At 55.8% G+C, this 27,747-nt stretch overlaps 11 protein-coding genes across 11 annotated transcripts; 6 read left to right on the plus strand and 5 right to left on the minus strand.

Annotated features, from left to right (window-relative positions):
• Window positions 1-287: 287 nt before the first annotated feature.
• On the plus strand, window positions 288-2,236 carry B0T26DRAFT_754939 (uncharacterized protein; the record flags this gene model as incomplete). Its single annotated transcript, XM_060445883.1, has 3 exons — window positions 288-325; window positions 386-1,683; window positions 1,785-2,236. The coding sequence occupies 3 exons, from the start codon at window positions 288-290 to the stop codon at window positions 2,234-2,236; spliced, it is 1,788 nt and encodes a 595-aa protein (XP_060293089.1).
• A 232-nt stretch (window positions 2,237-2,468) lies between these two features.
• B0T26DRAFT_743136 (S-adenosyl-L-methionine-dependent methyltransferase) lies at window positions 2,469-3,590 on the minus strand (the record flags this gene model as incomplete). Its single annotated transcript, XM_060444214.1, has 3 exons — window positions 2,469-2,627; window positions 2,673-3,387; window positions 3,439-3,590. The coding sequence occupies 3 exons, from the start codon at window positions 3,588-3,590 to the stop codon at window positions 2,469-2,471; spliced, it is 1,026 nt and encodes a 341-aa protein (XP_060293090.1).
• Window positions 3,591-4,526: 936 nt separating this feature from the next.
• B0T26DRAFT_653587 (DHBP synthase RibB-like alpha/beta domain-containing protein) lies at window positions 4,527-5,310 on the plus strand (the record flags this gene model as incomplete). Its single annotated transcript, XM_060438470.1, has 2 exons — window positions 4,527-4,605; window positions 4,679-5,310. The coding sequence occupies 2 exons, from the start codon at window positions 4,527-4,529 to the stop codon at window positions 5,308-5,310; spliced, it is 711 nt and encodes a 236-aa protein (XP_060293091.1).
• Window positions 5,311-5,843: 533 nt separating this feature from the next.
• On the minus strand, window positions 5,844-8,915 carry B0T26DRAFT_814358 (Utp14 protein-domain-containing protein). The gene is made up of 2 exons (XM_060447351.1): window positions 6,233-8,915; window positions 5,844-6,151 (listed from the first exon to the last, which is right to left on the minus strand). The coding sequence occupies exons 1-2, from the start codon at window positions 8,783-8,785 to the stop codon at window positions 5,966-5,968; spliced, it is 2,739 nt and encodes a 912-aa protein (XP_060293092.1). The 5' UTR covers window positions 8,786-8,915; the 3' UTR covers window positions 5,844-5,965.
• Window positions 8,916-8,977: 62 nt separating this feature from the next.
• On the plus strand, window positions 8,978-10,038 carry B0T26DRAFT_723007 (mitochondrial ribosomal protein L27-domain-containing protein). Its single transcript, XM_060442610.1, has 2 exons — window positions 8,978-9,385; window positions 9,518-10,038. Exons 1-2 carry the CDS (start codon window positions 9,197-9,199, stop codon window positions 9,635-9,637), a joined length of 309 nt encoding a protein of 102 aa, XP_060293093.1. The 5' UTR covers window positions 8,978-9,196; the 3' UTR covers window positions 9,638-10,038.
• Window positions 10,039-10,342: 304 nt separating this feature from the next.
• On the minus strand, window positions 10,343-13,296 carry B0T26DRAFT_652090 (Alpha/Beta hydrolase protein; the record flags this gene model as incomplete). The annotated part of the gene is made up of 5 exons (XM_060438335.1): window positions 10,343-11,545; window positions 11,601-11,726; window positions 11,787-12,095; window positions 12,154-13,125; window positions 13,234-13,296. The coding sequence occupies 5 exons, from the start codon at window positions 13,294-13,296 to the stop codon at window positions 10,343-10,345; spliced, it is 2,673 nt and encodes an 890-aa protein (XP_060293094.1).
• Window positions 13,297-14,280: 984 nt separating this feature from the next.
• On the plus strand, window positions 14,281-15,074 carry B0T26DRAFT_754945 (uncharacterized protein; the record flags this gene model as incomplete). Its single annotated transcript, XM_060445884.1, has 2 exons — window positions 14,281-14,299; window positions 14,464-15,074. 2 exons carry the CDS (start codon window positions 14,281-14,283, stop codon window positions 15,072-15,074), a joined length of 630 nt encoding a protein of 209 aa, XP_060293095.1.
• Window positions 15,075-15,672: 598 nt separating this feature from the next.
• B0T26DRAFT_618827 (uncharacterized protein) lies at window positions 15,673-15,900 on the minus strand (the record flags this gene model as incomplete). The annotated part of the gene is made up of 1 exon (XM_060436032.1): window positions 15,673-15,900. A coding segment is annotated over one exon (228 nt), but the record flags the coding sequence as incomplete, so codon positions are not given.
• A 2,969-nt stretch (window positions 15,901-18,869) lies between these two features.
• On the minus strand, window positions 18,870-19,573 carry B0T26DRAFT_424485 (uncharacterized protein). The gene has a single exon (XM_060434921.1). The coding sequence runs from the start codon at window positions 19,392-19,394 to the stop codon at window positions 18,987-18,989; it is 408 nt and encodes a 135-aa protein (XP_060293097.1). The 5' UTR covers window positions 19,395-19,573; the 3' UTR covers window positions 18,870-18,986.
• Window positions 19,574-20,787: 1,214 nt separating this feature from the next.
• Window positions 20,788-23,238, plus strand: B0T26DRAFT_723021 (kinase-like domain-containing protein). The gene is made up of 5 exons (XM_060442611.1): window positions 20,788-21,093; window positions 21,164-21,368; window positions 21,425-21,580; window positions 21,700-22,151; window positions 22,208-23,238. The coding sequence occupies exons 1-5, from the start codon at window positions 21,026-21,028 to the stop codon at window positions 22,794-22,796; spliced, it is 1,470 nt and encodes a 489-aa protein (XP_060293098.1). The 5' UTR covers window positions 20,788-21,025; the 3' UTR covers window positions 22,797-23,238.
• Window positions 23,239-24,455: 1,217 nt separating this feature from the next.
• B0T26DRAFT_754948 (uncharacterized protein) lies at window positions 24,456-26,969 on the plus strand (the record flags this gene model as incomplete). The annotated part of the gene is made up of 4 exons (XM_060445885.1): window positions 24,456-24,715; window positions 24,765-24,991; window positions 25,059-25,728; window positions 25,784-26,969. 4 exons carry the CDS (start codon window positions 24,456-24,458, stop codon window positions 26,967-26,969), a joined length of 2,343 nt encoding a protein of 780 aa, XP_060293099.1.
• Between the last annotated feature and the right edge of the window lie 778 nt (window positions 26,970-27,747).

Below are 27,747 nucleotides of genomic sequence, written 5' to 3' on the forward strand. Positions count from 1 at the left end.
CCGCAAATCAAATCACAACTTAACGCCACCATCTGCAAGGCCCCTGTCAAGGCTGCTTAGAGCCTTGCCCAGACTCCAACAGTGAAGCGCTACGCCGGATTTGCCTTGCGGCTGAAGGGGCAGAAAAAAAAAGGAAAGGCGAACAAAAGGGGCTCCCATTCGATGTCGCCGGTTGACGTTGATGCAACCTTTGAGGACCTCGAGTCGCGAACTGCGGTTTCCGTGCCTCAACGTTAGTTGTCTTTTGTTTTGGAGATTAAAGTACGGATACTGTACTTTATTAGGCCATGGACAGTAACGGCCCGTCGGCGACCGACGTGATCACGTAGGTTTTGGCGCAGTGCAATCCTTTGTACTGGCCTAGTCCAGTACTAACATGTCGCAGGTACATCGGCGTTCCGCTGGCCGTGCTCGGGGTCCTGCCCATCTTATACAATACGGTCGCGACGCTCGGCGCGCTGTCGCGGATCAAGCGGATCCTGAGGCACAGCCGGCTAACGGCGCTGACCCGGAGCGACGTTGTCAACCGCGTCATCGAGGTGGAGCTGCCGCGGTACGCCGTCACCCCCTGGGACCGCTTCACCAACCGCGACGACTATTGGAGTCTCTCGCGCCACCCGTCCTCCATCCCAGGCGGCAGCTGGACCACCTTCAACTGGCGCACCAACGTCATTGGGCTCCAGACCCAGCGCGTCGAGTATGCCGACCAGCTGCGTCAACCCCAGGTCGAGGTCGCCTTTGAGGAGCTCGTGAGCTACCTGCTCGACCTCGGCGCTGTGCCTGACGCCCATGGTTGGCGCCTGTTGCGCAACACCGGCCTCTGGACACCCGTCGGCTGCGCCCTGCTCATGTCCCCAGACGGCACCGAGAAGTCGCTGACTATTGCTCCCCTCGACGGCTCCGATGGCCACCTCAGCCTGGCAGCCAACTGGTCTAGTCGATGGACAACGCGTGACTTCAAGGATCTCCCCCCTTACTGGGTGCGGCTCCCCCCGCCGCCGCCGCAGCACCTGCCGCCACCGGCATCGTCGGACGAGGCAGGGAGCAACATCGAAAAACAAGCCTCGCCATCTGCTGCTGCAGCAGACGAAATAGAAGTCGTCGCAGAAGACCTCGATGCAGAGACATCAAGCATGGCCAAGCGCTCTCTGGAATCCGACCACAACCAACAGCACCGCGACGAGCCGGCGGCCAGCGCATCCTCGTCATCTCAGAGGCAGCCCATAACGTGCCAGATCTCTGGCGACGGCATCGTGACGGCGCTAGCGCAGGAGGACCGGCTGCTGAGCTCGCTGCAGCTGGACAGCCTACCAATCGACCACATACGGGCGCGCAGCGGGCGGACGGACGGGACGTGGTTCGCGTCGGTGGCAACGGCGTACGGGACGTCGAGCCAGACCATCCTGTGGAACTACCGGATCCCCGACGACGTCATAGCGTTCGCGCGCAAGGACTCGGTCCCGTGCGGCGTGCTCGTGCTGCTCGGCGTCGTCGACGAGGCGCAGACGCCCGAGTGGGCCACGCAGCATGCCGACGACCGTGCTGCTGCCCTCGATGTTTTTGCGAGGCGCGGCCGCGAGCAGCGCGCCGCCATGGACGCCGAGTCGCGCATGCCGCCGGCCCAGAAGGCGCAGGCCATGCGCGACAGGATGATGCGCGAGAACGAGCAGCGGCTCCAGGAGAGTATGTATTTTTTTTGTCCTAGCCCCTCCCCCTCTGTCTCCACGGCCTGATCTCCTACTCTCCCACCCTTCCACGAAACTAACCTGTTCCACCACCCACAGTGCGCGACAAGATGCGCCTCGAGAACCAACGACGCGAGACGCGGCTCATGGAAGCTCTGCAGAGCCCCAAGTGGGACAACAAGGTGGTGGCGGCCCACCAGCTAGCGTGGCTCAAGCGGCACCAGCCGTCGGCGTTCCCGGCGGCGACGACGCACAAGGACGCCGTGGGCTCGGTGCTGCACCGCATGGTGCTGGACGCGGCGTTCGCGGTGGCGCTGTGCCGCATGCTGGACCTGTGGAAGTCGTGGGCCGACAACGGCGGCATGCGCAAGTCGGACATGGCGGCGCTGCAGGAGGACCTGCAAGGCGGCGATGGTGGTCAGGCTGCCGTCTTTGCGCAGGCTACGGTCCTCGTGGCCATGATCAAAGACTCGTCCATAGCCCTCGAGGGCACGCTCTCGGTTGATCTCCAGGAGTGTCTGCGCCTGTGGCGGACCGTTAGGCTCGGGTGACCACGGTCTGTTTGCCATGCTGTGTAAATCTTAGCCCCATTGCGGTGTTGTACATTAGACCAACTGGTATAGCGTGATATTTGATATTACTGTATATTTCAATGGCCCACTGGCCTTTTTCCTCCATCGCCTCTCTTCTTCGCCTTCTTCACCTTAGGGTTTTTGAAAAACTTTTGCTCTATCTTTACATGGCTAGCCACCCATACGATACAGATACAGATGCTCACACAATCTACAGTCTAACACCCCAATTCCTATTTATTTTATTCTGTCTGTCCCGAACAACATCCCTTTTCTGCACCGCGAAAAAGTAGTTCCCCAGCTTCTCGCTCCCGCCGACCTTCTTCCACCCCAGGCCGGGCACATACACGACGCCCATGACCACGGGCCGCTCGGCCGCCCAATCAGCCGCCCTCCTCCTATCACCACCGTCGACGGCGCCGTCCTCAAAATGGGCGCGCAGCTCGTCGGCGTTGATGTACTTGCGCCAGTCGTGCGTGCCGCGCGGCACCACGCGCAGCACGTCCTCGGCCAGCACGTTGGTCGTGAGCCAGCTTGTCCACGTGCGCGCGATGGTGCTCAGCACTAGCCAGCCTCCCGGGCGCACGAACCAGCCGCACGCGTCGAGGAACGCTGCCGGGCGGTCGACGTGCTCGACCACCTCGAACAGCGTCACCACGTCGAACAGCCGCTCCGGCGCCGCGGGCAGCGGGAGCGTCTCGATCGACGCGTTGAGGTACTGGAGCTTGGGCTCTGCGGGCGTGCCGGTGGTGAGGGTAGGGTCTCGCCGCGCGTGCTGCCGCGCCACGCCCAGGATCGTCGCCGACGGGTCGATCGCCGTCACCGAGTGCGTGCCGGGCCGCCGGGCGGCGCTCTCGGCGAAGATGCCGCCGCCGCACCCGACGTCGAGGTAGCGCAGGCCTCTTGTTTGGGTCCCTGCTGCCGCCGGCGGTGATAGTGGTGTGGCGGCTTCGGGCGACGAGGCAAGACAGTCAGCGATGAAGTCATGCCGCAGCGGGTTCATCAGGTGCAGCGGCCGCGACGGGCCGTGCGGGTCCCACCATGACGAGGCGAGGGCACTGAAGTGCGATATCTCGTCGGCGTTGACAGAGGAAGTGGAGGACGAGGACGTGGTTGATGTAGCTGCTGTGCTGGAGAAGAGGCGCGACGAAGAGGCGGAGTTGTGCTGCTTCGTCAGCGACTGCAGCTGCAGCTGCTGGTGATGATGGGGGTGGTGTCCCTGCTCCCGAGCAGCAACAGTGCAGCCGAAAACGCCCCGCGACACATTCTGCTGCTGCTGCTGCTGCCGGAGAAGTGTCGGGGTGTGTTTGGGCAACAGGAGTGACGGCCGCATCTCGGAGGTTTGCCGCGCGGTGCCCGGATGTGGATGGGACGGCTCCGAAAGCTTGGTTCGGGGGCTTTTTTTCCCTCTTTGAGGAATTGGCCCAAACGTTTGGCGTCCACGCGCGCGCGGGTTGCTTCGGCCGCCCGGTCTCCGCTGGCTGCAAGGATGTTCGAGAAGGATTCTAGCGTTGTGTGCCGTTCCCGCCCCTGTGTGCCATTTTACCCCGCGAGAGAACCCTGCAGGCCGAGACCCGATCACAGGCCTGGCCAGGTGGCCTCGATGATTATCAGTTTGTAAGCGTCTGTCATGTCCGACTCTGAACTGTGCGCACAGTAATCAAGAAAAAAAATGGGATGAGAGCTATTACGAACGGACGCAAATAACTAGCAATAATTTCTCGAGAATATCTCATTTGAATCTCCTTCAATTGTCCACAGTCTTTGACGTTCAGACCACAGTTGAAGATCGTGAGTCCGAGCTGTCCCCCTCCCGTCGGTATCCGGCATCCATACCTTGGGGAACGACCCCACTTCAACCGACGCCGCCGAGGGGCTTTGCATTTCCTGAAGGTTCCGTAAGTTACGGGACCTACCCCCAAACTGTCGCGACTCTCAAGAGGCTGTACTGTGGCGACTTTCTCAGCACAATCTCCAATCTCGACCAATATTCGAATTGACACCAGACAGCCATTCATCAGGACGCTGAATAAAGACGAGCTCTCCCAAACTAATCGCCTAATACTTCCAATTCCCACCCTACTCGGTACCCCTCTATGACGAGCGACTGCGCCTGAAAGCGGCTCCAAACCTCTGCCGAGGTCGCATCCAGCCGGTCCTCCAACTTTTTTTCTCTCCAAATCTTAAATCAAAGCTGCCCGAAACTAGCTGTTGCACTCGCGCCTCTTCCGTCTGTACAGCGACAAGCCAACACTACAGATTCCCAGCCATGCCTTCCTCGACTTCTCCCTCGTCGCAAATTGCGCAGTCACAGTTTGACACCATCCCCGACACAATTGAGGCATTCCGTACGTCTTGCCTCCCCCTCGTTCCCAGAGACGAACCATACAAAGATACCATGCAAAGCTAACCCCTCACCAGGCGATGGCCAATTCGTCGTGGTGCTCGACGACCCGGGGCGGGAGAACGAGGCGGACCTGATCATCGCGGCCGAGTCGGTGACGACGGAGCAGATGGCGTTCATGGTGCGGCACAGCTCGGGGCTGATCTGCGCACCGGTGCTGCCGGAGCGGACAGCCGAGCTGCAGCTGCCGCAGATGGTGGAGCACAACGAGGACCCGCGCACGACGGCGTACACGGTGTCGGTGGACGCGGCAGACGCGTCGGTGACGACGGGCATCAGCGCGCACGACCGCGCGCTGGCTTGCCGCGCGCTGGCCGACGCGCGCTCGACGCCCGCCAGCTTCCGGCGCCCTGGCCACGTGTTCCCGCTGCGCGCCAAGCTCGGCGGCGTGCGCCAGCGGCCCGGCCACACCGAGGCCGCCGTCGACCTGTGCCGGCTCGCCGGCCGCCGCCCCGCCGCCGCCATCTGCGAGCTCGTCGAGGACGGCGCCGAGGTCCCCGGCCAGGCCCTGCGCGCCGAGCCCGGCATGATGCGCGGCGAGGCCTGCGTCGCCTTTGCCCGCCGTTGGGGCCTGCGCGTCTGCACCATCAAGGACCTGGTGCAGTACCTCGAGAAGACCGAGGGCAAGCTCGTCGTCAATGGCTCATGAGCAGAGATGCCTTACCTTACTGCTGGGCGACACATTTACTCTACATCCCACCTCATACTCTTACTCACAAACGCACACGCACACGCACATGCATATATATATGTGTATATGTGTATATGTGTATATACCGATTCATATCCAGCACGTTGTTGCCTTGTTTATTCTCTATCGGGGTTTCGTCAGCAAAAAAAGGCGGGGAAGAAGAGATCTTTTATAGACAAGTTCCGGAGGTGCGGTGCGGCGAGTATGGGAGCGCAGCTGCAAAAAGTATTCACAGCGTGAATTTGTTCATGTAAATACCGTCGACTTGTGTTCTTTGGATAGCATTCTCCAATTTCATGGCTGGTACTGAAAAGGCTCGTTTCTTCGGACTTGCCCCTGATCGTAGGTTGTAATGTACATGTTTACCGACCCCTTTAAATTGAGCAGATACAAGCCACTTTTGCTTCTTTCGTCCGATCTATATATTCACTAGGGAACGATCACATAAACCATTTTCCAACAACGATCAGAAAACACAAGTACGGAGCTTTCCGAACGACGTCACATTATCCGCTATATGTTGCGTCTAATCATGCATATATACAATCCCACGTGCCAAGAAGCCAACCCCTCTACGCACACCCCGAAACCCTTATGCTGCAGAATTCCTGTCTCATCCAATCCTCGGCTTCGACATTGGCGCGATGATGCCCTGCTTCACGATGACGCGGGGCTTGGTCCCTTCCTGGAACGACTCCTTGGTCATCCACTCGGGTCCGACGGGCAACCGGAGTGAGCGCTCATACTGCTGGTGCGATTCGTACGGGAAAGGCAAGCTCGACGCAAGGTACTTGTCGTTCTGTGTTGGGAATGTCAGCATCGTGTCCGGTATGTGTAGGCAGACAAGGAGGAGGATATGAAAAGCGCGGACGGGGCTGACCTTTTTCACTCGCTTCTCGGCAATGATAACGCCCTTCAGCTTAAAGTCCTGGCGGTTTTTCTTGTTCACACCCTCGACCTTGGTGATAAACCTGCCCTTGTGCCGCTGTTTCTCGCGGTTGCTGATACCATCACCGACCCAGCCGCCCCAGCCCGGGAGCGTGTTGTCAATCTCCTTGTCGTCCTCCTCCTTTTCGAGTTCGGCCTTCTCGCGCTCAAAGTCGCCCGCCACGTCTTCGCCCGCAAAAGCACGCTTGATCATCTCTTGATCTCGAATCGCAAGCGGAAGGTGCACAGCATCTTCATCACTCAAGCCGTCAGCGTCGTTAGTCTGGTCGGCTTGCTTGGCTTTTGGTTTCGAAGGTCTGGTTGCCAGCACCGCAGAATCCGTAAGCTCAAGCTCGTCGACCTTAGCCTTGATCTTCCTCTTGCTTTTACGTCCTCCATCTGCTGCTGCCACCGACCAAGCCCCGGCGGCACCTGGGGCGGTAGGAGGCGGAGACTCGGGTTCGGGAAGGGATTGCACCTGTGATGTAATTGCGTTAAGTTTCATGCCGCCTACCCTCCCTGAAGTTGCTCCGTGTTCCGCTTTTGACGGATCCCGGGTTTCCTTGTCTGAAAAGGGGTTGGCTGCCTTCGTATCCGTGGCTTCCTTGCCCATCCCGTACTGCCGGCGACCAACATCCGCCTCCTCAGCATCCGAATCTGCCTTTTCGCTGCCAGACTCCAAGTCGCGGCGGATCTGCGTAGCCAGGTCGTCGTTCTCCTTTTTGCGTAGCGCTTCGCCGCGAAGCATAAACTTCATGTTCATGAGGCCGGAACGGGGCTCGTCGTCGTCGTACGCTTCCGCGCGGTCCAATTGCGCTAGAAGCTGGAGCTTTCCGGCCTCATCTCCGGAGTCGGCTGTCTCATCCGAGCCGTCGTCACTCTCGTCGTCTGAGCCTCTCGTCTGACCCTCGACACGGCGCCGCAGTTCATCGTTCTTCCGGGCCATCTCGCCAAGCCCAGAACGAAAGTCTTCATCCCAAACCGCCCGTCCGGCCTTTTTGCCCAGTTTAGCCCACTTGCTTTCTCTGTGTTTAGTACCCATTCTTTCTTCGGCCCGCCTCCTCTCCTGGGCTTCGCGCTCCTCGTCCGAGTCGAGCTCACCCGCGGCAGCGAGAGCTTCGTGTTGGGCTGCGGCATCATGGAAAGCCTCCTTGCGGTGGATGCGGCGATATGCTTTGCTCTTGATCTTCTTGATACGCTTGGCCCTCGCTGCTTCACGAGAGTGCATTTCTCTCTCCCTTCGGCGCTGTCGTTGCAACTCCTTGACCTCGGCCTCTGACAAGCCAGCCCCCTCAGCACGAATCTCGCCGTCCTTCTTTTCAGGCTTAGAGCTCGGACCGAGACCGCTCTCCTCCATGATGGCCATGATAGTTTGCTCGAGCTCTGTGCCAGAGGTTTTCTGGTCCAAGGGCTGGAGCTCAGCGTTGTCGAGGCCGCGGTCTTGTGCATTCTGCGCGAGAGGGAATATGAGATGGTCTGCCCGCCGGTTGTGCTTGACAGTATCAATCCACCTCTCTAGCGTCTCTGATGTCTTCTGGTAAGCGGCACTCCGTAACAGCCGGTCCTGTTGTCGCTGTGCCAGGGGAACTTCGAGTTTCTTGGAAGAGCCTGGCTTGGTAGCCTTCTCTTCCTTGTTCATGAGCCTCAGCGACTTCTTAATATGGGCGTCCTTTACGCCGAAGAGCCCGAGGTCTTTCAAGCTGAGCTTGGCCCTGGATGTCGATCCATCTTGCATGTCGGCATCTTCGTCGTCGCCTTTAGGCCCGAAACTGGCAACGACGTTTTGTAGAGAACCTAACTTCGATGGGTCGTCCTCGTCGTCGCTTTCGTCATCCCCGTCGCTCTCACTGGACTCGTCGCTTGAACCCTCGTCGTCGTCCTCAGAACCTGAACCGTGACCGGAGGCTGCGGGCTCGTCGTCCTCGGAGTACTGGTCCAAGGCCTGGGCGAGGTCAATTGCATCCGAGCCCAGGGATTCGAGGTCATCGTCGCCCTCTTCCGCCTCGGCCTTTGCCTTCTTCTTCCGGGAGCTTGTCCCGCCGAAAGAGAAGCCGTCAAACTTTTCGTGGTCGTCGTCGCCAAAGGCCTCCTCGGAATCAATGTCCGAGTCCTCGCCCTCGCCGACGCCAAAGTGCCACTCGTTACCATCGCTGTCACTTCCAGCGCCGGAGAAGCCGTCAAACTCGCCGGCGTTCTTCCTGGGTTTCTTTTTGAGCGGCACTTCGTCGTCATCTCCGTCGTCGTCCTCATCCCCGTCGTCGTCTTCGTCGTCGTCCTCGTCTCTGTCACGTGGCCTCTTTTGGGGGCGTTCGGGTTCCTCTTCAATATCCCGTGTCCGCACGCCCTTGGGCATGCGCTCTGTGACCTGTTCCGAGGCTCTGGCGAAAGCGTCGAGGGCGTTGGATGTAGCCTTAGCCCTCGAGCTCTTCATGTTCCTCGCCGGTTTTTTGGGGCCGCCGGAGCTCGAAGGCAGCAGCAGCCTTCCGTGAGCTTGGCGTCCAGGCATGATGGCGAGTTCAGGGGGGTGTGGTATGTCGAGCGGATTTGCGGCCTTGTCAAGGGTCCGAGCTATACTTACTCAACCGGAGGCCGGCCTCAAATAATTTATTTTTCTGCCGGTGCAAAATCGCTATAAATTCTGGGCGGTGAGAGTGGGTGATCTGCTTGGCGCGGGAATTGCGGGGCGAGGCCGCTGTGGCTTGGAGGCGCTACGGGGGTCGATTTTGGAGCATGGGAAGTTTCGATGCTGCCGCATTTCCCGGAGCTCGACGTCTATCCGCCGCCCACGACACGACATTTGGCCGGGCAAAGAGAGGTATTGACCAATCCCCCACACCAGCGCACCGGTGACATCGACATCCTCGTCAACTGAAATAGACACGTCAACAAGGCCACAAATCCTAAACCAGCAGTAAAAATGCAGCCGACGCGCGCCCTCCTGGGCATGCGCTATCGCAAGTTGCGATTGACGACCAAGGACGTCAACAAGGGCTTCTATAAGGGCACGGGCTCAGGGGCGATGGGTCGGCACACCAAGTACGGTGGCTACAAGATCGAGTGGAGCAGGGTGCGGACATACGTGTGCCCGTCGCTCGAGGGCTTCAAGGTCAGTCGTCAGCCTCCAACCACAACAAGCCAATTTCACGCAGAGAAATAAAAGCGCAGTCGCTACGAGCACCCAGCCGAGCCCCCTTATACACCAAACCACAGTACTAACAAAGCCCGATCCATTCTGCAGCTCACGCCGTTCGTCACCAACAACATGCGCCCGACATACGGCGTGTACAACGACGCCAACGGCCCACGCAACCCGGCCAACTATCTGTCGCGGTGGAAGTCCGAGAACGGCCTAGACTGAGCGGTGCAAAGGCTGACCTGCTTGCTGTGTGTAACATAAAAAGAAGGGAGAGGGAGTGCTTGCGATCTAGTCTCATTTACTCGAGGGCGTGTCTGCGATCAGCCAACAACATATATATATATATGGGAGAGCTGCTGGTGGCACGCACACACACGCACCTCAGTCCCTAGGTTGGCGTTTTTGAAGAAAAAGGGAGGCGTTACAGGGAGCACTTTTGCTCTGTGTTTGATTTTGTATTAGTCAATGTATGAAATATCTATACTGTACCAACACGCCGGGCCCCAGGCGCGCGCCGCCGGCCGTCTGACTCTCACCATTACGCAAATAATAACGAACAAAAGGGGTAAAAATATCAAAAGGAAACAAACAACAAGCAAAAAAAACATACAACACCAGGGATTCGCTGGTCGTCACCGACCCAACTACTGATCTGGCCCTCATTGGTTTGTCGCTAGGAGAGCGGACGGGATCCCGAATTCTCCAATGGGTATGGTCGTATGTGACAGATAGGCCTGAGTCTCCGGTCTATATAGTGGGCACGATAGGTCTCTGTGATGACCTAAGGACGATGATATATCAAAACAATAACCTTCAGGCCCCTACAGTGGCAATAACGTTGTAATTAGTCTCACTCATGGTATCTACTTTAAGCGCTGATGTCCAAAAAGGAGGGGAAATCAGAAAAACACCAACGAACACCCCCTCTCAACGCGCTTGTGCCGATAATCTCGCCTGCGGCATCTCATCGGCCGTGAAAAACCTCTCCATCCCCGGCCTGTCGTCGGGCGTGGGAAGTCCCGGGGTGGACAGTCCCGGAGTGGGCAGCGGCGAGGGCAAGGGCGGCAATCCCTTGCCGTCATCTACACAGCCAGCAACTCGGCTCTCTTCTTGGTGTTCTGATCCGGCCACGTTCTTGTCCTCGCTCGCCGGTACAGTCAGGGCGAGACTCCTCAAGCTCGGCGTGCCTAATCGCACGGACAGCTGGTCTGCCGGCGACATGAGCGTGATCATGCTCGCGGTTTCAGCCTGCTTGCGCATGCTGAACGGCGTCGCCAGGCCGCCGATGATTGCCCGCTTCCCCGTGATGCCGGTCCCGTGTGCATCATCGGGGGAAAGAAATCCAGCCTCCGCCGACGACGATGGGGTATCCTCGCTCATTCTTTCCCGTGAGCCAGCCTGAGCGGCATCTTTGACAGGAGGAGGAGGCGCGGTATCCCCATTCTCGTCACTTTCATTCTCTTGCTCGATTTGCCTGTCGTCCTTGACTAGTATTCTCCACGATCCGTTCCTGCTAAAGAACGGCGCAGGGCGCCTGGAGCGAGCCGCCGCCTGTTTTTCCTGTTTCTGGATGTCCGTAAACGTCCGGGCACCCTGCCCCTCGCCAGGAGTAGCAGCCTTGTAGTCGGCCTTTTCAGCCTCGTTGGCTCGGTCCACGGTCATCTTGTCGTGCTTGGAGCCCCAGAATGCCCAAAGAGACAAGCCCATGCTCTTTTCTTTCTTCTTGTCGAACTCGCCGCCACCTATCTTCCTGCGTCCCGCCAGAGCGCTTGGCGGCGGTACTTCGCCCTCCCCAAAGACTTCGTATCCCACGGCCATGTCGTTAATATGCTTCTTGTGAACACTCGCCTTGGCCCGCTTGAAGCGCGTATCCCATCGCTTCTTATGGTCCATCCACTTACGGACAGGGCCAACTTTGATGACGCCCACCAACTCGGGAGCCATGGAACATGAAGGAAGCTCGTCAGCGGGAGGAAGAGGGTAGATTATACCGTGCGCAGTGACACGTTGGCGAATTATATGATCATGAAAACGAGGGAGTGGATCGCCGGCTTTTCCGACACTGCTCTTCTTTTCGTCTTTGGGCGGATTTCTGTCTTTCCTCTTTGCCTCCTTTTTCTCTTGCATTTTCTTCTGTAGCTAATATTTAGCCAACACCACTGAAATAAAGGAGGGAAAGACTCACCGGCTCCTGCTCGTCACTGCTCGAAGAGCTTGAACTTGAGATGATCGAGATCTGGTCATCGTCAAGGATATCAATGCCAGTGTTTTGCGCTCGAGCAAGCGCCCAGGCGGCGAATTGCGCCACGCTCTATGTTATGTCAGCATCTAGATATGTGAGATATTTGCAGTAAGAGAGTCCACTGCCTACCCTGTACATGTACTTGGCCGGTGCTGTGAAACTCAAAGTCGGTGCGACGTGGCAGAGGTCGTCCCAGACTTGGAGTTGAACGTCTGTCGGCTTGAACTGGGCGAGCTGGACCCGGGCGTGGTCGTCCATGAGGGAGTCTACCGGGGCGTATCGCGCGGGGTTCGCGCATTTGTGCGCAAGATAGATTTGCTCGTCCCGAAGCATCTCACCGCCTCCCACCATAATTAGCAGCGGCGGAAGCCCACCTAGCGTCGGCTGCATGATGGGGCTCACCAACGGGTGTGCGAGCAGATCGTTCGTGGTGTATATCTGAAATCGACGTCAGCATACCTGAAGATTTTTGTGCCGGCAATAATACTGGGCTCACCTGTATCTGCTCTTTGATCTCGACTCGCTTGCCGTCGATGAGGAGCGATAAACGTGTAGTAGCATCAGCGACATCCGTAACGGTTAGAATACCGAGGCCAGAGTCTGAGGACTTGTCTTGGGTGGCATTGATATCCTGTTTCTGTGATATCGCTGTCTTCTTTATCTGCTCAAGCACCTCTTCATCGGGCGGAGGCCATGCCCGGGATGGTTTGTGATGAAATCCAGATGGAGGAATGTAATCCAAAGGACAGTCACCAGCCACGCTCGGGAAAGAGTGCGTAAGGTCGACCCAGGGGCTTATCAGAACTGCACCCGCTGGCAGCGGCAGCCCCTTGTCTCTGAGGATCACCAGCAGCGACACCACCAAGCCGGCGCCGGCCGAATCGCCGGCCAACACGATGGTGCTGGGCTCCTGGCATGTAAGAAGAAAGAGGTACGTGGCCAAGCAGTCCTGCAGTCCGCATGGGAATGGGAATTGCGGTGCTAGGCGGTAGCGAGGGGCAAGCGCCCTCGCCTTGAGCTTCCGGGCATGGCGCTGGATCTGGTAGCGGTGCTCGTCGACGCTGCCAAAATAATAGCCACCGCCATGCACGTAGAGCATGACACGGTTGCCCGGGTCCGAGTTCTTCTTGCGCTCGTGATAATCGGCCTTCATTTCAATCCACTCAGCCTTGAGAGGGCTCCGAGGTTTGCGCCACTGCCACCATTGGGTCCCGCCAACGCGGCGGATGCCATCAGGGCCCAGCTGGTCGGCGACGAGGGCGGCGGCGCGCGACAGGTGATGGTCGGGGATCTCCACCTCGTCGACCCTGACCCATTGGGGGTGTGGCACCCATTGGCTTGTGAAAGCCTGCACTTCCTCGACGGTGTGGCGCGAGGCATATGCAAGAAAAGAGCGGATGAGATGCAGACCCTCATCGTACGATATATGTGTAGTAGGCTTGTGCGGTTGGGAGTTCTTGCCCAGGTACTGCAGTAGTGTAAGTGTCCATCACGAGCCAAGGTAACTGCTGCATGCCCATTGGTTCATTGACAGAGAGCCTTTCTATTCAAGCTCACTGCACTCGTTGGTACTTACGTGCGAAACAAACGTCGACACCACCGCTGGCGTGACGGCTAGCCCGACGGATGCCGTATTCATTGTTGTCTAGGGAGGCCTTGCTGACTGGCAATCACCACCTTATAGACCCTTCTCAGAGGCTGATGGTATTCCCCGGTTGTGTGAAAAGTGAAACGGGGTGCTGTTCCCTTGAGTATCCTGGGACAGGTGAAGTCTCTACGTTCTTGTTAATATAAAATCTGGCAAGTGCCGCCTTTGTTGAAGGCCGAGCAACAGTACGAATTATATGCGTTATTGATGTTGCTGTACTGTACGTGTACGGCTGTGAATGTAGAATGATGTCATGCCACTCAACAACCTGCTGGAAGGGGGACGGACGACCCAACAAGCTGAGACTGAGTTCGCAATGGGACGAAGAGGACCGCCCCCTCGGGAATACGTGCCTTGCTTTAGCAAAATACGACCCAATGCGCATACCTGAAACTGCTCAAATCAGAGGTCTTAAGACAGATTCGTCAAAAGAACGGTTAACAGCCAACTGTCAAGTCCCACTTGAGCTCGACAGGAACAGGCAGGGCAGTTGCCAACCTCAGTCTGCGCCCTAGCGTCTAGCGCATAGCGGCCATAGCTCAGAGGCAAAGGCCCAGCAAATAACGGCAGCTTGACAAAGGCCGTCAAGGACATGACTTCACCGGATGAAAAGCTGGGCCAATCCGTCAGCCTAAATCAAGATCATGGAGAGTCCTTTTAAATACCAGTTCCGTACCTAGATTGTTTCGCATGGTGATTTGCTGACCGGGATTGGCAACATCACGCCCCGGGGACGCACTGACCACCGCTTTACACCGGGACGGCTTACTGGGGCAACGCGGGCTCCGCGTCACTGAGAGTGTGCCTGAACCTGGGGAAGGGGGGAGGGGTTCGTCTTGAGGCCGTCCAGCTTGAGCACCTCAACCATAAGTAAGCACAACCAGACAACCAGACAACTTGAACAGGACTTTTTACGCCAGTCGTTGATTCCTCGAAAATACTGCTCAGCAAATATCCAAGGTACCCAAGGTTATAATGGCAACTCAATATGAAAGTAAGTCATTGAGTTACAGGGTGCTATTGATTTCCCAGACCGCGGTAGCTGTTTGCACTAGACAAGCTTCAACCTCATCTGCAATGACTGCGCAACCTATACCTTCCAAGCCATACAACGTGCCCAAGATTGCCTGGCTAACATAACTCCTCGCCGCGGTTCAGTCGAGCATAACATCAAGGCGCCCAGCGCATCTGGCGGGCCACGGCGGCGGCAGGTAGACATGTCGACGTTCGATGCGCACCTACGACAAATCGTCCCCGAAACCTCCTCCGGCAGCGCCGTCAGCGGCCCACCAGCAGAACAGCACAACAACCCGCACGCGGTAGCGAACCCAGTCGACTTAGCAGCCCTATACCGGCTGGTGCAGGACCAGATGGGCACGCTCGCGACGACGGCGCCGACGCAGGCGAACAGCGACTTCCTACGGCAGCTGGTCGAGATTCTGGATGAGGACGTGGCGCACCCGCCGTCGCGCATCACGGGCGTCAGCCAGGATTTCGTCGACGGGCTGGACCGGGTCGCGCGCAAGACGCTCAAGGACGACGCGACTTGCCCCATCTGCGCCGAGCGCTACCTCGACGACCCCTACTGCCTGGTCGTCGAGCTTCCGTGCCACCACAGCCACCGCTTTGATCTTGACTGCGTCGGCCCCTGGCTCCGTAGCAAAGGCACCTGCCCGCTGTGTCGCAAGGAATTGGACAAGAAGGAGGTGGTGCCGACGAAGGATGAGGACGAGGAGGAGGAAGACGACATGGACGGCCTTTATGCGTGAACCGAAAGAAAGTTATGAATGCCAAAATGAATCAAGCTAGGCTGTGCTAGCAATGGCCTTAATATATCGTCTGCGCTGACAGGTTTGTTTTTGATGTTCCTAGAGTTTCCCCTCTGCTATGAATACGTATGGGGTATGGCAACAACACCAACTGCGCGGTTGAGGTGATGTGTCTCCAAATATAAACCACCGGGGCAACCTATGTATTAGATGGTATGTTGTGACGATACTGAAAATTCCCGAATTATCTCTTTGTATGTACAATACAATCTAATGCCGGCGGCCTTCAGAAGACGAAAAAAAGGACTCACTTTCATGAACCAGGTCCTTCCTGACCATTCAGCAATCTCAAAGCAGCGCCCTTCCCATTCAATGCGCGGCCTCATGCAGTAAACATAGTAAAACGCCATCCCCCATAGTGAGCACAAAGCGACCAGCCTAACAGCCCCCCTTGCGAGCGTGGTCGCACCAGCAAGCAGCCCTCTCAAGGCGCTCCGGTGGCCGAGGTCTTGCCGTGCTTCTTGGCGCCGCCGTGGCCCGTCTTGGCCGTGCGCTTCTCGGGCTTCGCGTTGGGCCCGTCGGGGTGGCTTCCCGACGGCGGCTTCGAGAAGCCCTTGTTGGCGCCGCTGGCGTCGAGCGGGTTGCCACCACCACCGCTGCCATCCCTGCCGGCCTCCTCCTCCATGCTCGCCTGCTCCTGCTCCGGGTTCGTCACGCTGCCGTCAAACGCCTCCTTGTGCGCCGCCACCTCGTCGTCCGACCCGCTCCACGTGCTGTCCGACGGCCGCGGCTTGAGCGACTCGCGGTCCTGGTCGTCCTTGTACGACCGCACTGCTGCCGTGGCGTGGTACAGGCGTGTCCGCGCTAGTGTGGTGGTGGCGGCGAGAGAGCCGGTTCTTGCAGGGGCGGCGCGCGTGCTTCTCGCTGCGAGTGCGAGTGCCCGGGCCGGGAGGAGGAGCGTGGAAGCCATTGTCGGCGGCGAATCGGTGTTTATTTGCTTGACGTCGAGTCTTGGGTTGCGCTCGTTTGTGAGGTAATTCCCATGTAGGGAGCGTCATAGGGCAATTGGGTGTAGAATCTGTCTTCAAGGTAGGTTTACGTGCTGTAAAGAACAATAAGAGCTCGAACATGACGCTGGTGATATTGCCCAATTATGTGACGTCATTGATGAGCGGGAGACGGATTCACTCTAGTCCAGCTGCCCTCTAGTGGGGACCTTACAGCGGGGACCTCCCACGGAATGACCGCTACTCCTCGCATTTGCGATTTTGGACTGTCTTCTAACATGTCTGAGCTGAGCAAGTTAGTAGGTTGATTAAAATCATCAACTTAGCTGAAATACAAGCCCAAGGGTTTAATACTCTAAAGAAGTCTTCAAGTGTGCGTTGGCGGTTCAGTACTGATTAGACAGCCTCTGAGTGAAGTGGCCCTTTGGCGGTCTCTAAACTAAGGTACCTACCGTAAGTATTACGACCGCCTGCAACTACGGACGACGAATTCCAAAAATCTTGTCAAAATTATCAACACCCTCATTAAGACCAATTATAGCACCTATAGATTCTAAATTAGTCGGTCCAAAATTGTTGGTCACAATCTCGGTGATTGATGTGTTCTTCGCAAGCGAGTCGGTATTCCCGGAAAGTGTCTCCAAGTTTAGGTAACCCCAATTGGTTAGCCTTTTAAGTCTCTAGAAACGGGGGGTTCTTCTAGAATAATTCCAAAGACCAACCTCATCTTTCTCCTCTAATCTACTGAGCATGTGCATTGGGATTGACTAGGTAGTAATTGCATAACAATATGGCCGTTATTTGGAAAGACACAATCGCATTCGGCGGATCACACCTGGAACAAACAAGCCGTCCCTACGAAACCTCTCCGTTCCCATACGTGGCCCGAGAGTCGTAGTAGGATTTGAACATTAATGTTGCGTTTGCAACCGTCACGCATCGCCAGTGAATGTAACTTGACGGTATCTCCGAACTCAGGAAACATTGACGATAGTGCCCCCGTATGTATATACGATGAAAACATACTCGAGATCTTGTCAGACACGTCCCTGAGAGCGGCTGGGCCTTACATGGCGTGGTTGTTTCACAGCTAGTGCTCCGCTCCCCGTAGGCGATGGATGGTAAGGGAGCGATGTATGGCCATTACGTGTCAGCTTGATTGCATGTACGGGCACACTTACATGTGTAGTTCGTCCAGCCTCCCATTCAAGAGCATGTGCCTACCTCACCTAGGCGCCCCCCCCTCTCTCTATTCCCCTCCACGAGTGGGATGTTTGGATGGGACCATGGTTGACGGCGATGTCGATCAGCCGCAGGTTGGGACCGTGGAACCTCCGGGGCGTGAAAATGGTGAGCAGGGCCCGCTAAACAAATTGGCGGCTCAAGGGACTTCAGCCTCTGTGAAGCGGTGAGTTCTTTGAGATCTGGACGTGCTTAGGCTGTGAGGTCATGCGATTGAGTTATGACCTCTTTCATCTTATCCTGGAGGGGAGGGCGGCGTGGCGGCACGGCGCGGAGAATTGCGTATCAGATGCAGCGATCCTCCACGTGCGCTTGCTTACCCCGAGACTTTTCTTGGTACTAATGTAGATAAGGTGGTGAGCAGGTCCGAGCAAATCTCACGGCCACCGAGATCTTTCTTATTATGCGTTGAGACGGTGTGTAATAGACAGACCATATCTTGTGTCGATTGGCTCGAGATTGGGTAGGATGATGCAAGAGTGTCAGTTGGCTCAATTTGGCGCAGAAAAGTAGCGAATATTGATACGTCTGCATATGTAGGCGAGCAATTAATGTCCATGTCCCCCTGTTGCATGCATCAAGCATTGGGACTTTGGGAGGACGGCGTGTTTCTGGGGATGTTCAAAGGACGGACTGCGGCGGAGCAAGGGTGCTAGAGGGGTGAATATGCGATGGAAGCCTTCTAGAAGCTTTCTTGTCTGCACCTCCCCGCCCATCCAACCGCTTTGTTTCAGCTGTTGCGGGTTAGTCACACGCGGTGCAGAATAGAATGCAAACGTTGCCTGTCTGCAACTCTGCATTGCTACCGCTACGCAGAACTTTGGTTCGTTCTGGACCTGGCGGTACCGACCCTACCGATGGCGGACTCACCAGCCAGTCTCGGAAGAAACGAGAAAGTGCGCTAAAGATCTTTCTTTCTTTCGTTTTTCATCTGTCCCTCCTGCGTGTCAAACGAGCCTCTGAGGTGTGCCGCTCAGCTGGCTTACTCGGTAATGCAGACGGGTCAGCGGGCGCTTTAGTTAGAGGCCAAAACACCCTAGGGTAACTTCCGGGCAATTGGCAAACCGGGGACTTGTTGCCAACAACCCTCCTTTCGGAATTGGCCGTGTTTTCCGCGCGCCGGATGCATCCCGTGTACCACTGTACAGTACGTAAACTGTTGGCTACGATGAGGGCCACAACGATGGGTCAGTTGGGCGCGGCAAGCGATCGCGCCAGAACGCCCTTCACACGTGGGTTGGCAAGGATTTGGCAATCTTCAGCCCGTTTGGGGCCGGGGTGCCATGCGCGCGCAGAAATTCCAAAATCCATTCCTACATCCACGGATAGCGATGGCCAGGCGACAGCTTCAGAAACGTCACCTACCTTTTGCACGCAATCTCGGCGACTCACTTCGCCGGCATCAATTCAACATTGTTTCCGCCGATGACTCCCTAGCAATGGCAAGATGACCTATCATCCATGGCACCTACAATGAAGAAAGCTGTCGATGGACCTGTCGCGGGAGGGGTGACCGAGGTAGGTGTTTGATTGAGCGCAAGGCGCAAGAGATAAGGTCACCTAGATAACCTAACGTAGTGTGAGGGCGCTCGGGTTTCATTCGCCCCTTTTCTACGCCAAACACCTCGCATTGAACACCTAGGCATCCAAGTCTTAAGGGTGGCTACCTAGCTTGGGAGTTATCCTCAGCAACTTCCGTTAAACTAAATGCACAGCATATATATTTCTGGGTCACCGAATAGGTGGTGGTCGTTTGAATCACAATCGATAGCGCATCAATTCTGAAGAAAACTCTTGGTCGGTCGACGAGCCGAGGACAGCCCAGATTGCAGGATGACTGCCGGTGATTTGGGGTGATGGGTGTTGACGCTAGCGTTGGCGAACCTCTTTGATGGTGAGTTTCGCTGGGATCAGGTTCCATTGTTCGCCATCCACGCACGCGGAGGCCACGCAGATAGCACGCAAGGGGTGTGCAGATCTTTGTGTCAGCTCCTGTTGCCGATATCACCTTGCACAAAAAAAAAGTTGCACGCAAGCGACGGGCGAGAGCTAACGCGCGCACCAAGACCATGTGGCTTTGATTACCGGCTAGGACCCGTACAGTCCGTTAGACTGTTGATCGATCGAAGATGCGGAGGTGGCATCTGTGTGGATGTCGAAGTAGATTATTCAACCGATCTGTCGGTGTTGCGCCCATGAGCATTGCAGGTTCCATTTCCAATGGATGCTGCGTGCGCGCATGGTTTTGGGGCGTTAGTTCCTAGGCTGCCAAGCCAATCTGGGCTGCCTTGTCTGTCTCACTCAGCCCTGTCCTCCTCTTAAGGGGAGAGAGAGCCTTGGAGTTTGGGACAAATGGACGGGCGTCGTCGATGAAGCGAGTGTCGCCCGTAGAATACGTATACCGTTTTGCCTGACCAGGCAGCCGGTGATCAGCTCGGGAAACCTGATCTCCCTGTTTCTTTATTTCCGCGACCTAAAATGGCATGGAGTGGAGGTGAAGCTGGCTGGGGGGTATTAGTGCAAAGAATACGGAAGAGGGCAGAACGGTACATTAGCTCCCTGCCGAGTACATATTCTTTTAGTGGTACCCACCGCACCGCACCGCAACCACGCGCGCAGCGCAGCCCAGTCATGGAACCCATTTCGGTGCCACCTCCACCACGGACCGCCTCCGCTCTCTTCGACTTCCTTGCTCCATTGCTGGCAGGCACTTCGCCCCCTGGTAATAGCCCACGTCGTTTAAGAACACCCCCAAACCGCACTGGCCCCCTTAAATACGGCTTGGTTGCTGATTACTATCATCTATCTTCCGCATTGCCTTTGCTGCCGCGGTTGTCTCGGTCATCTCGTCGTCGTCTAGTTCCTGATTGTGTTCTCTCTACAGATATAGTGTCTGCTCGTTTTGATACCCCTCAGTCCCGCACTCGTGCATCTGCACTCTAGAGGCACCAGGAGCTTGGTACATACACCGCGACCCCACGACACCCAGATTGCACCTTCTCGAGCCCCGACCCGCTCATCACCAAAGACCCCATTTTGACGCACCGACCCAAGACATCGCGAGACCACTGCTGCTGGGTATCCGGCATCGGTACGCTTCTAGGCTCCTCGTGGCCTCGCTCTACCAAGTGCCAAGGCCCGCTTGTGGGTCAATCTTAGATTCCACTCTCCGAAGAACGAGGATTGCCAGCCAGCAATTGTTTCACGCACAGCAGTGGGCATGGGGACGTTGTGCTTTCGCTTGGGACCTTGATTCTTTTTCCACGCATCGACAACTCGCCTGCCCTTTTTTGAGAGCTCCCCAGCCACTCAGCGGCCATGGGTAACGGTCAGGGCAAGCCCGTCGAGTTCGACGGTGAAGGTGAGAGAGTTCCTGTGCCGTGATGCAGCTGCCGAGCCAGCTGTTTTTGACCACGATTGCTCCGTGCAGACCGCTGATCCGATCTTCGGTCTCTTCTCCTAGCAGCGAACCTAAACCACTTTCGCCTCCTTCGCGTCGTTGGCCGAGGTGCCTTTGGCAAGGTCCGAATTGTCGAAAGGAAGGATACCGGCTTGTCATTCGCATTGAAGTACATCCGTAAAGATGAAGGTGTGTTGACGTGGTCTCCTGCCTCCCAGTCACAGATGTCGGGGCCGTGACTGACATGACCGAATCCAGTTGTGCGATCCGAGAGCGTCCGGAACATCATACGAGAGAGACGAATGCTCGAGCACGTCAACCACCCCTTCATCTGCAACCTGCGGTACAGCTTCCAGGATATCGAATACATGTACGCGCACAACACACACCACGCCCCCTTCCCGTCGACCTCGAGCTCGATTGTACTGACGAAAAGCCAGGTATCTCGTGGTTGATCTCATGAACGGTGGTGATTTACGATTCCACATATCAAGAAAAACCTTTACCGAGGATGCAGTGCGGTTCTGGATTGCGGAGCTGGGCTGTGCTCTTAGATATATCCACGGGCAGGGCATCATACACCGTGATGTGAAACCAGACAATGTGCTCCTTGATGCCGACGGCCATGTGCATTTAACGGATTTCGTACGGCCCACATCCCCGAAACCCAGACCATTTGCGCCAGCTAACTTCGCCGCCAGAATGTTGCTTCAGATATAATACCGGGCAAGCTTTTGTCAAGCAAATCCGGCACGCTGGCATATCTTGCACCAGAAGTATATGCGGGACATGGGTACGACGTTCGTGCCGATTGGTGGTCATTGGGTGTTCTCTTCTTCGAGTGCATTTACAACAAGGTATGCGACAGAGTGCAATTTCTTATGACGACTCAAATTCGCTGTGGCTTGCGGAGGTGGCAACCAGGCGATGAAACAGGAGGATAAACAGACGAGATCTGAGCTGACGCCTTTGGCAGAGACCATTTGAGGGCAATTCGGAATCGTCTTTGAGTGCCGTCATTCAAGCCGCGAAACCCAAATTCCCAGTGACGAACCCTCCGGTCTCGTTGTTGTGCCTTTATGCGATCAAGGACGCCTTAGAGCTGAACCCCGACAAGCGGCTCGGCTCAACGTGGGAGAGCTTTACCCAACACGACTTCTTTTCGTGCATAGATTTTGAAGCCCTGTTGAGAAAAGAGATCGAGCCGGTCTTCATCCCCTCTTCTGAAAAGACGAATTTCGATGCCACGTACGATCTAGAAGAACTACTCCTGGAAGAGGCCCCCCTCGAGGCCCGTGCCCGGCGACAGAAGCCTCGTGAGAGATTAAAGGACGATGCCACGGACAAGGAAATACGCGAGGATGAGCTGTACCGGATGATTGAGACGGACTTCCGGCCGTTTGATTACACGGTGGCGGCGTACAAAAAGTAAGCACCTTGTCTAATCGCCGCCTTGCTAATTTCCGAAGCTGACTTGGGCCTAGAATTACGGCGAAGAAGGCGGAATCGCAGTCAAAGGGCCAGCCAAACGCAGCCCAAAGCAACGGGGAGAACAGGCCTCAGGCGCTGACGACGGATGAAGCGGCGCCAGTTTCCTCAGCCCCAAACGCCAACGGAGCAGCAACTCAGACCGCGCACGAAACTAGAGACGGCACCGGGAGCGGAAGCGGTAGTCCCACAAGTGTAAATAGGCTACAACGGCCGCCGAGCAATCACCAAAAGCGCCCCGCTCCCGGGCGGCCACCGCCGCTTCCACCATACCCACAGCCATACACCAGCAGTTCAGGCGGAGGTCGGGTCGGGCGCAGTGGCGCACCAGGTATGATGGTCGAGAGCCCAACGGGCGGTATGCAGGTCACTCTGGATGGCGCTGGCAGCTGGAGTGATTTGGCCCGACAAGACGCGACCCTTCCGGCGGATGCGAGCGGCGCCAACAATGACATCAACGGGAAGCCGGAGGGTTCAGGCGGTGTTTTTGGATTCCTCAGCAGGAGGAAGGGCCGCGGCAGCAGCCCGAAGCCCAAGGAGAGGGGCGTCCTTGGGAAAGAGGGAGCAAGAATAATTATTGGCTGATGGGCTTTGGGAGGGGTAATGGTCTAAGAGGTACGCATTCTAGGCTAAGAAAGAGGCAGAGAACGACGACTGCTTCCGCATGCCCTGGACAACCGAGGTGCGATCTTGTTCGCATGTGTCGGCCCAAGTTTCAGTCTCGATGTTAACGGATGGTTATGCTCGAGCATTCCGTCATGGGGTTTTTGGGTGGGCGAACGTGGAACGAACAAACTGCGACTTGGCCATGCGAGTCTTAATTATCACATTCGGTTCGGCTCGGCTCGGCTCAATCATGGCTAGAGGCGCCTTGTATATGGATGATAAATAAATTATTGGAAACTTGGTACTGCGGTCCAACATATTTGTACTTGTAATATTTCCTTCTCGTCTACTATTTTAGTCTTTCTTCGCATTTGCTCTCGATACCCTGAGAATATGAGGACACAGTTAGTTACATGAAAACGTGCAGCAGTGCTCTGTAGACCTTGATACACTAGGTGACTGAATTGAGCAGATGATACATGCCTTATAGGTACAGGTACATACATCAAGCCCATACGTATTCACCAAGGCCCTAGGGTTTGATCCCCTTCCATTTGCCGTCGTCTATTTACGGCCAAGTCCCATCGTCTTGTTACAAACCAAGGCACCTTATCGTTTATGGAAACGCGGACGGGTCCACAGTGTGCACCGCCATCGCGCTGCCTAAGGACCAGCTCACGCAGTGTTCCGTATGAATAGTACTATACCTGTAGGTATTGTATTTCTTTCTACGATAAAACTCTGGGCTGGGAGCCAGCCAATTCCACGGCGTCTTATAAAATAGTAGCTGTGACGAATAGGTGGGCGGTAGGCCCTAGGTCTCGCTCAAACATTGAGCCCTCGTATCATCAACCTGACAACATCTTCTGATACCGAACTCTTCGTTACAAAAAGTAGGGAAATCGCCTAGATACACTCATTAGATATTGCCCAGACGGTACACAGCGTTTCCTTCATCTAGCGTTGTTGTCGTATGGTCATTCTCGCACTGCATAGATCATCTTCCGTGATTCCGTGTTTTGATTCGTTGTTATGCCGATTTATACCTGAGCGACCTCACACAGACGTGGCATCCCGTTGAGGCCGTCGGGCTTAAATTGCGAGTAGCCCGCATTCACCTTGAATCCTTACATCTGCGGATTGGTTTAATGCTGCTCTGTCTGAGCTCGTGGGGCGAGAAGGCGTTTGGTGTCGTAGTTTCCACATGGTTTCGTCGAGCTTTGGGAAGGTACTAGTACATCCACATACAGTACATTAGCGCCGGCTTGCAGCTGAAGGGCGGAATCAGTTACGCTGCACAACAGAAAGCGTCATCGGTCATATCATACCCATGTCGCACGCACGGTCCCACATGGTGGTCTGCTGCCCCACCTGCTCGACCGAATTCGGATTCGAATTCGAGCTCTTTCCGCCCCTGCTTTTTGTCCTCGACTTTTCGGCTTGCATTTCGTCGCGGTTTCCTTTCGGGCGGACAACCAGTCTTCGATGCCAAGTCACGCCTTTCGGATCGTATCTATACCCAATCTTCTTATGCAATGACTTGACATTACCCTTTTTCCATCCCCCAACCTCTCCCCAAGACCCTCCCCTATCCTCAAGTCGGCTCGCGACTTCTCGAAGAAAGACAACAACCAAACAATGAAGACCTCGACCTCAGCGGCCCCCCACCGCGCCACATCGACATATCCCAGTGGCTTGTTCGCAGCGCGCTCGGCCGTCGTCGGTCTCGCGCGCGTCCTCTTTATGGGCGTGTCAACTGCTTATGCTGCGCCGTTAACTACCTTTGAGCACTACCACGATGACGAACCAGAGGAAGTTGGCGCGAGCCTCTGGGTATTATATGTGGCTTCGCTGGTCCTGGTACTCCTAGGCGGTGCCTTCGCCGGCCTCACCATCGCGTAAGTCGGTTGCTCTTGCTAACGTCGACGGTGGGCTAACTCACTCCAGCTTGATGGGCCAGGACGGTATATATCTGCAGGTCATGGCGCGTGACCCTACCGAGCCCCAACATAGGAACGCCGGCAGAGTGTTTGAGCTGTTACAGAGGGGAAAACACTGGGTTCTGGTCACCCTGCTGTTGTCCAATGTCATCGTCAACGAGACACTTCCCGTTGTCCTTGACCGCTGTCTTGGGGGCGGTGTCGCCGCTGTTGTCGGTTCGACATTCCTCATTGGTACGTTACTGTTCCCATCCAGCAACCCGCAAAACAATTGTTACATATCTAACATTTTTTCTTCCAGTGATCTTTGGCGAAGTCCTTCCTCAGTCCGTCTGTGTTAGATACGGCCTTCAGATTGGTGGCTACATGTCCAAGCCCGTTCTCGCCCTGATGTATCTGATGGCGCCCATCGCTTGGCCCACTGCCAAACTGCTGGACAAGCTTCTGGGAGAAGATCACGGCACTGTCTACAAGAAGAGCGGGTTGAAAACTCTTGTCACGCTTCACAAAAGCCTCGGTCACGTATCCGATCGTCTAAACCAAGACGAGGTCACCATCATCAGCGCAGTTCTGGACTTGAAGGAAAAGCCAGTCGCAAGTGTGATGACTCCCATGGAAGACGTCTTTGTCATGGCCGAGGATACTGTCCTCGATGAGCAGACGATGGACATGATCCTGTCTGCGGGGTACTCCAGGATTCCAATTTTCGAAGCCGGGAGCCCGACCAACTTTGTTGGTATGCTGCTGGTCAAAATTCTGATCACGTACGATCCCGAAGACGGCAAGCTCGTTCGAGACTTCCCTCTGGCCACTCTACCCGAGACCCGTCCCGAAACGAGCTGCCTAGATATCGTGAACTTCTTCCAGGAGGGCAAATCCCACATGGTTCTCGTATCAGAATATCCAGGTGAAGACCACGGCGCGATCGGCGTTGTCACTCTCGAGGACGTAATTGAGGAGTTGATAGGAGAGTAAGTTATCTTCCGCTGTATTCTCACAAAAATCATATGCTAACTTGAAAAACAGAGAGATTATTGACGAGTCAGATGTCTATATTGACGTACACAAGGCGATTCGCCGTTTAACCCCTGCTCCGAAAGCAAGAATGCTTCGTCGGCCATCAGAGGACCAGTCTCCCAAGCTCATTGACGATAGCGCTGTGGTTGTCGATGGTGCTAATAGAACAGGAGGCCACGACTTCCAGCGAAAATCAGCAGACTTGGTTGGCGGCACTCCTGACCCATCGGTGCTCTCCAGTAGCCCCAGGGCAACGACTTTTATGATGCGTAGGAGCTCGGCTGGAGCGGATGGCCTGCCTGTGAGAACGACCATTCCGGTTCGGGCAAACTTTGAAGAAATCAAGCAACATCTCAGACACCTCGGTCCTTCGAATCCCGCCACCAATCCCAAGAACACGCGGTCCACAACGGTGAAGGTCAAGCCCGGTCTTGTGGTTGGATACCAACAGACCCCCCCTCGCCCTGCATCTTTCGCCGAAGGAGTCATAGACACATCTATTGATGAAGGACACGAGCAGGAAGAGGACGAGACAACTAATCTCTTAGGAGCTCAGTTCAAGGGAAAGGACGGCATACAGGCCTTGTCACAAACAACGTATGGCTCCGTGAGTCCGCCTTCGGCGGAGCAGCATCCATCACCAAAATTGCCAGAAATCATGCCATCTTTATTGGAAACGAAACATGAAGAGCCGAGCAAGGTGCCGGATACCGCAACGCAGACCCCGTCGAAAAGAGCCCAGGTGGACGGGAGTCCTGAAGCATCTGGTCCTGCACATTCGTCCGGCTCCAACAGTGACACCGGTTCACGACCAGAACTCCACCTCGTTCCGAAACGGGCCTCCGTCCGCAGCGGAAGCATCACCGAGAATGTGATTGAATCTCGTGGCGTACGAAAGGTAATCCTTGAGACGACTAGTTCTAATGATGACGACGACGTCGCCGTGATTGGATCTTCGCCAGAACACTCAAGATCGCAAAGTAAAATCACTGGGTTTTTTGGCAAGGCCCCCGTCCTCGAGGCTGAAGAGGAGGAAGAGGAGGAGGTCACATCGCCTACTGGGGCACTAAGTACCTCGGAACTATCGACGGCGGGGGGGTCGACGACCGGAGCCAAGTCTGGGGGAGGAAGCGGAAGCGCCAGTGGCAGCAAGAAGAAGACTAGACGGAAAAAGCGCAAGGGCGGTAAGTCGTAGGTCGACGAACTGTTCGAGTGGATTCCCCACATGTAAGAGTATAGGTCATGGCCCTCATGGGTTGGTGGAAAGGACGGGATAGGTTTTGAACAGAGAAGAAGGCAGGCGTGGTCACTCGCAGTTATTATTATTTCCAGGCTGTTATGACAAGCAACTAGGGACCTTTGACATCGCGTCTGCGGTGCTGGGAATGGATATAATTAACAGCGGTCTTTTGTCAGACCCAACGAACCAGGGGCGTAATTCATAAAGAATTCGAAAGCAATGAGTACAGGGGGAAAACGAAAAATTGACTAAGGAGTCAAATATATCTCCATTTTGCTTTCCGGATTGGTGAACTAAGTTTTCAATAGGACTGCTCATAATACGGCCTTCATCCTTGGTAGCCATATTAATTTGCTCTCGAGGTTGTTTCGTCTCGATATCATTGCGCTGCGAAGATGACCCTAACCCCTTCAAGAAGAAATGGTGGGTCTCGGATGGACGCCAACGGCGGTGGGGTAACGAAATCGGAGACCAAAGGCTTCCCCCGCTTGTTCATTCGCGGTAACAAGACGTAATGAAAGTGTAATGACGCTGCCTCTGATAATAACCGAATTTCCGGCACTCATCGTTCTCTTTGCTAAACAGCAGGTTAGGCTCTTTCTTTTTGTAACGTACGGTAACATCGCCGCGCAAACCCACTGCCGGTTTCATTACTCCATCAAAGGCTAGATAGCGACGGGAGTTGCACGCTTATAATAAGCCCGAGCTTCACCACCCCCCCTTTCGGCCGTGT

Source organism: Lasiosphaeria miniovina (assembly GCF_030549165.1).
Source record: "Lasiosphaeria miniovina strain SMH2392-1A chromosome Unknown B0T26scaffold_6, whole genome shotgun sequence".
NCBI lineage: Eukaryota > Fungi > Ascomycota > Sordariomycetes > Sordariales > Lasiosphaeriaceae > Lasiosphaeria > Lasiosphaeria miniovina.

What these genes read in the sequence shown, in the direction of transcription:
- B0T26DRAFT_814358 (XM_060447351.1), bottom strand. Translation starts at nt 8,785, where the DNA reads ATGCCTGGACGCCAAGCTCACGGAAGGCTGCTGCTGCCTTCGAGCTCC. An exon ending in CCGAGAAGCGAGTGAAAAAG is followed by an intron (nt 6,152 to 6,232) that starts GTCAGCCCCGTC and finishes TTCCCAACACAG; the next exon opens with AACGACAAGTACCTTGCGTC.
- B0T26DRAFT_723007 (XM_060442610.1), top strand. Translation starts at nt 9,197, where the DNA reads ATGCAGCCGACGCGCGCCCTCCTGGGCATGCGCTATCGCAAGTTGCGA. An exon ending in CGTCGCTCGAGGGCTTCAAG is followed by an intron (nt 9,386 to 9,517) that starts GTCAGTCGTCAG and finishes TCCATTCTGCAG; the next exon opens with CTCACGCCGTTCGTCACCAA.
- B0T26DRAFT_424485 (XM_060434921.1), bottom strand. Translation starts at nt 19,394, where the DNA reads ATGGTCTTGGTGCGCGCGTTAGCTCTCGCCCGTCGCTTGCGTGCAACT.
- B0T26DRAFT_723021 (XM_060442611.1), top strand. Translation starts at nt 21,026, where the DNA reads ATGCTCGAGCACGTCAACCACCCCTTCATCTGCAACCTGCGGTACAGC. An exon ending in ATGTGCATTTAACGGATTTC is followed by an intron (nt 21,369 to 21,424) that starts GTACGGCCCACA and finishes CTTCGCCGCCAG; the next exon opens with AATGTTGCTTCAGATATAAT. An exon ending in TCGAGTGCATTTACAACAAG is followed by an intron (nt 21,581 to 21,699) that starts GTATGCGACAGA and finishes CGCCTTTGGCAG; the next exon opens with AGACCATTTGAGGGCAATTC.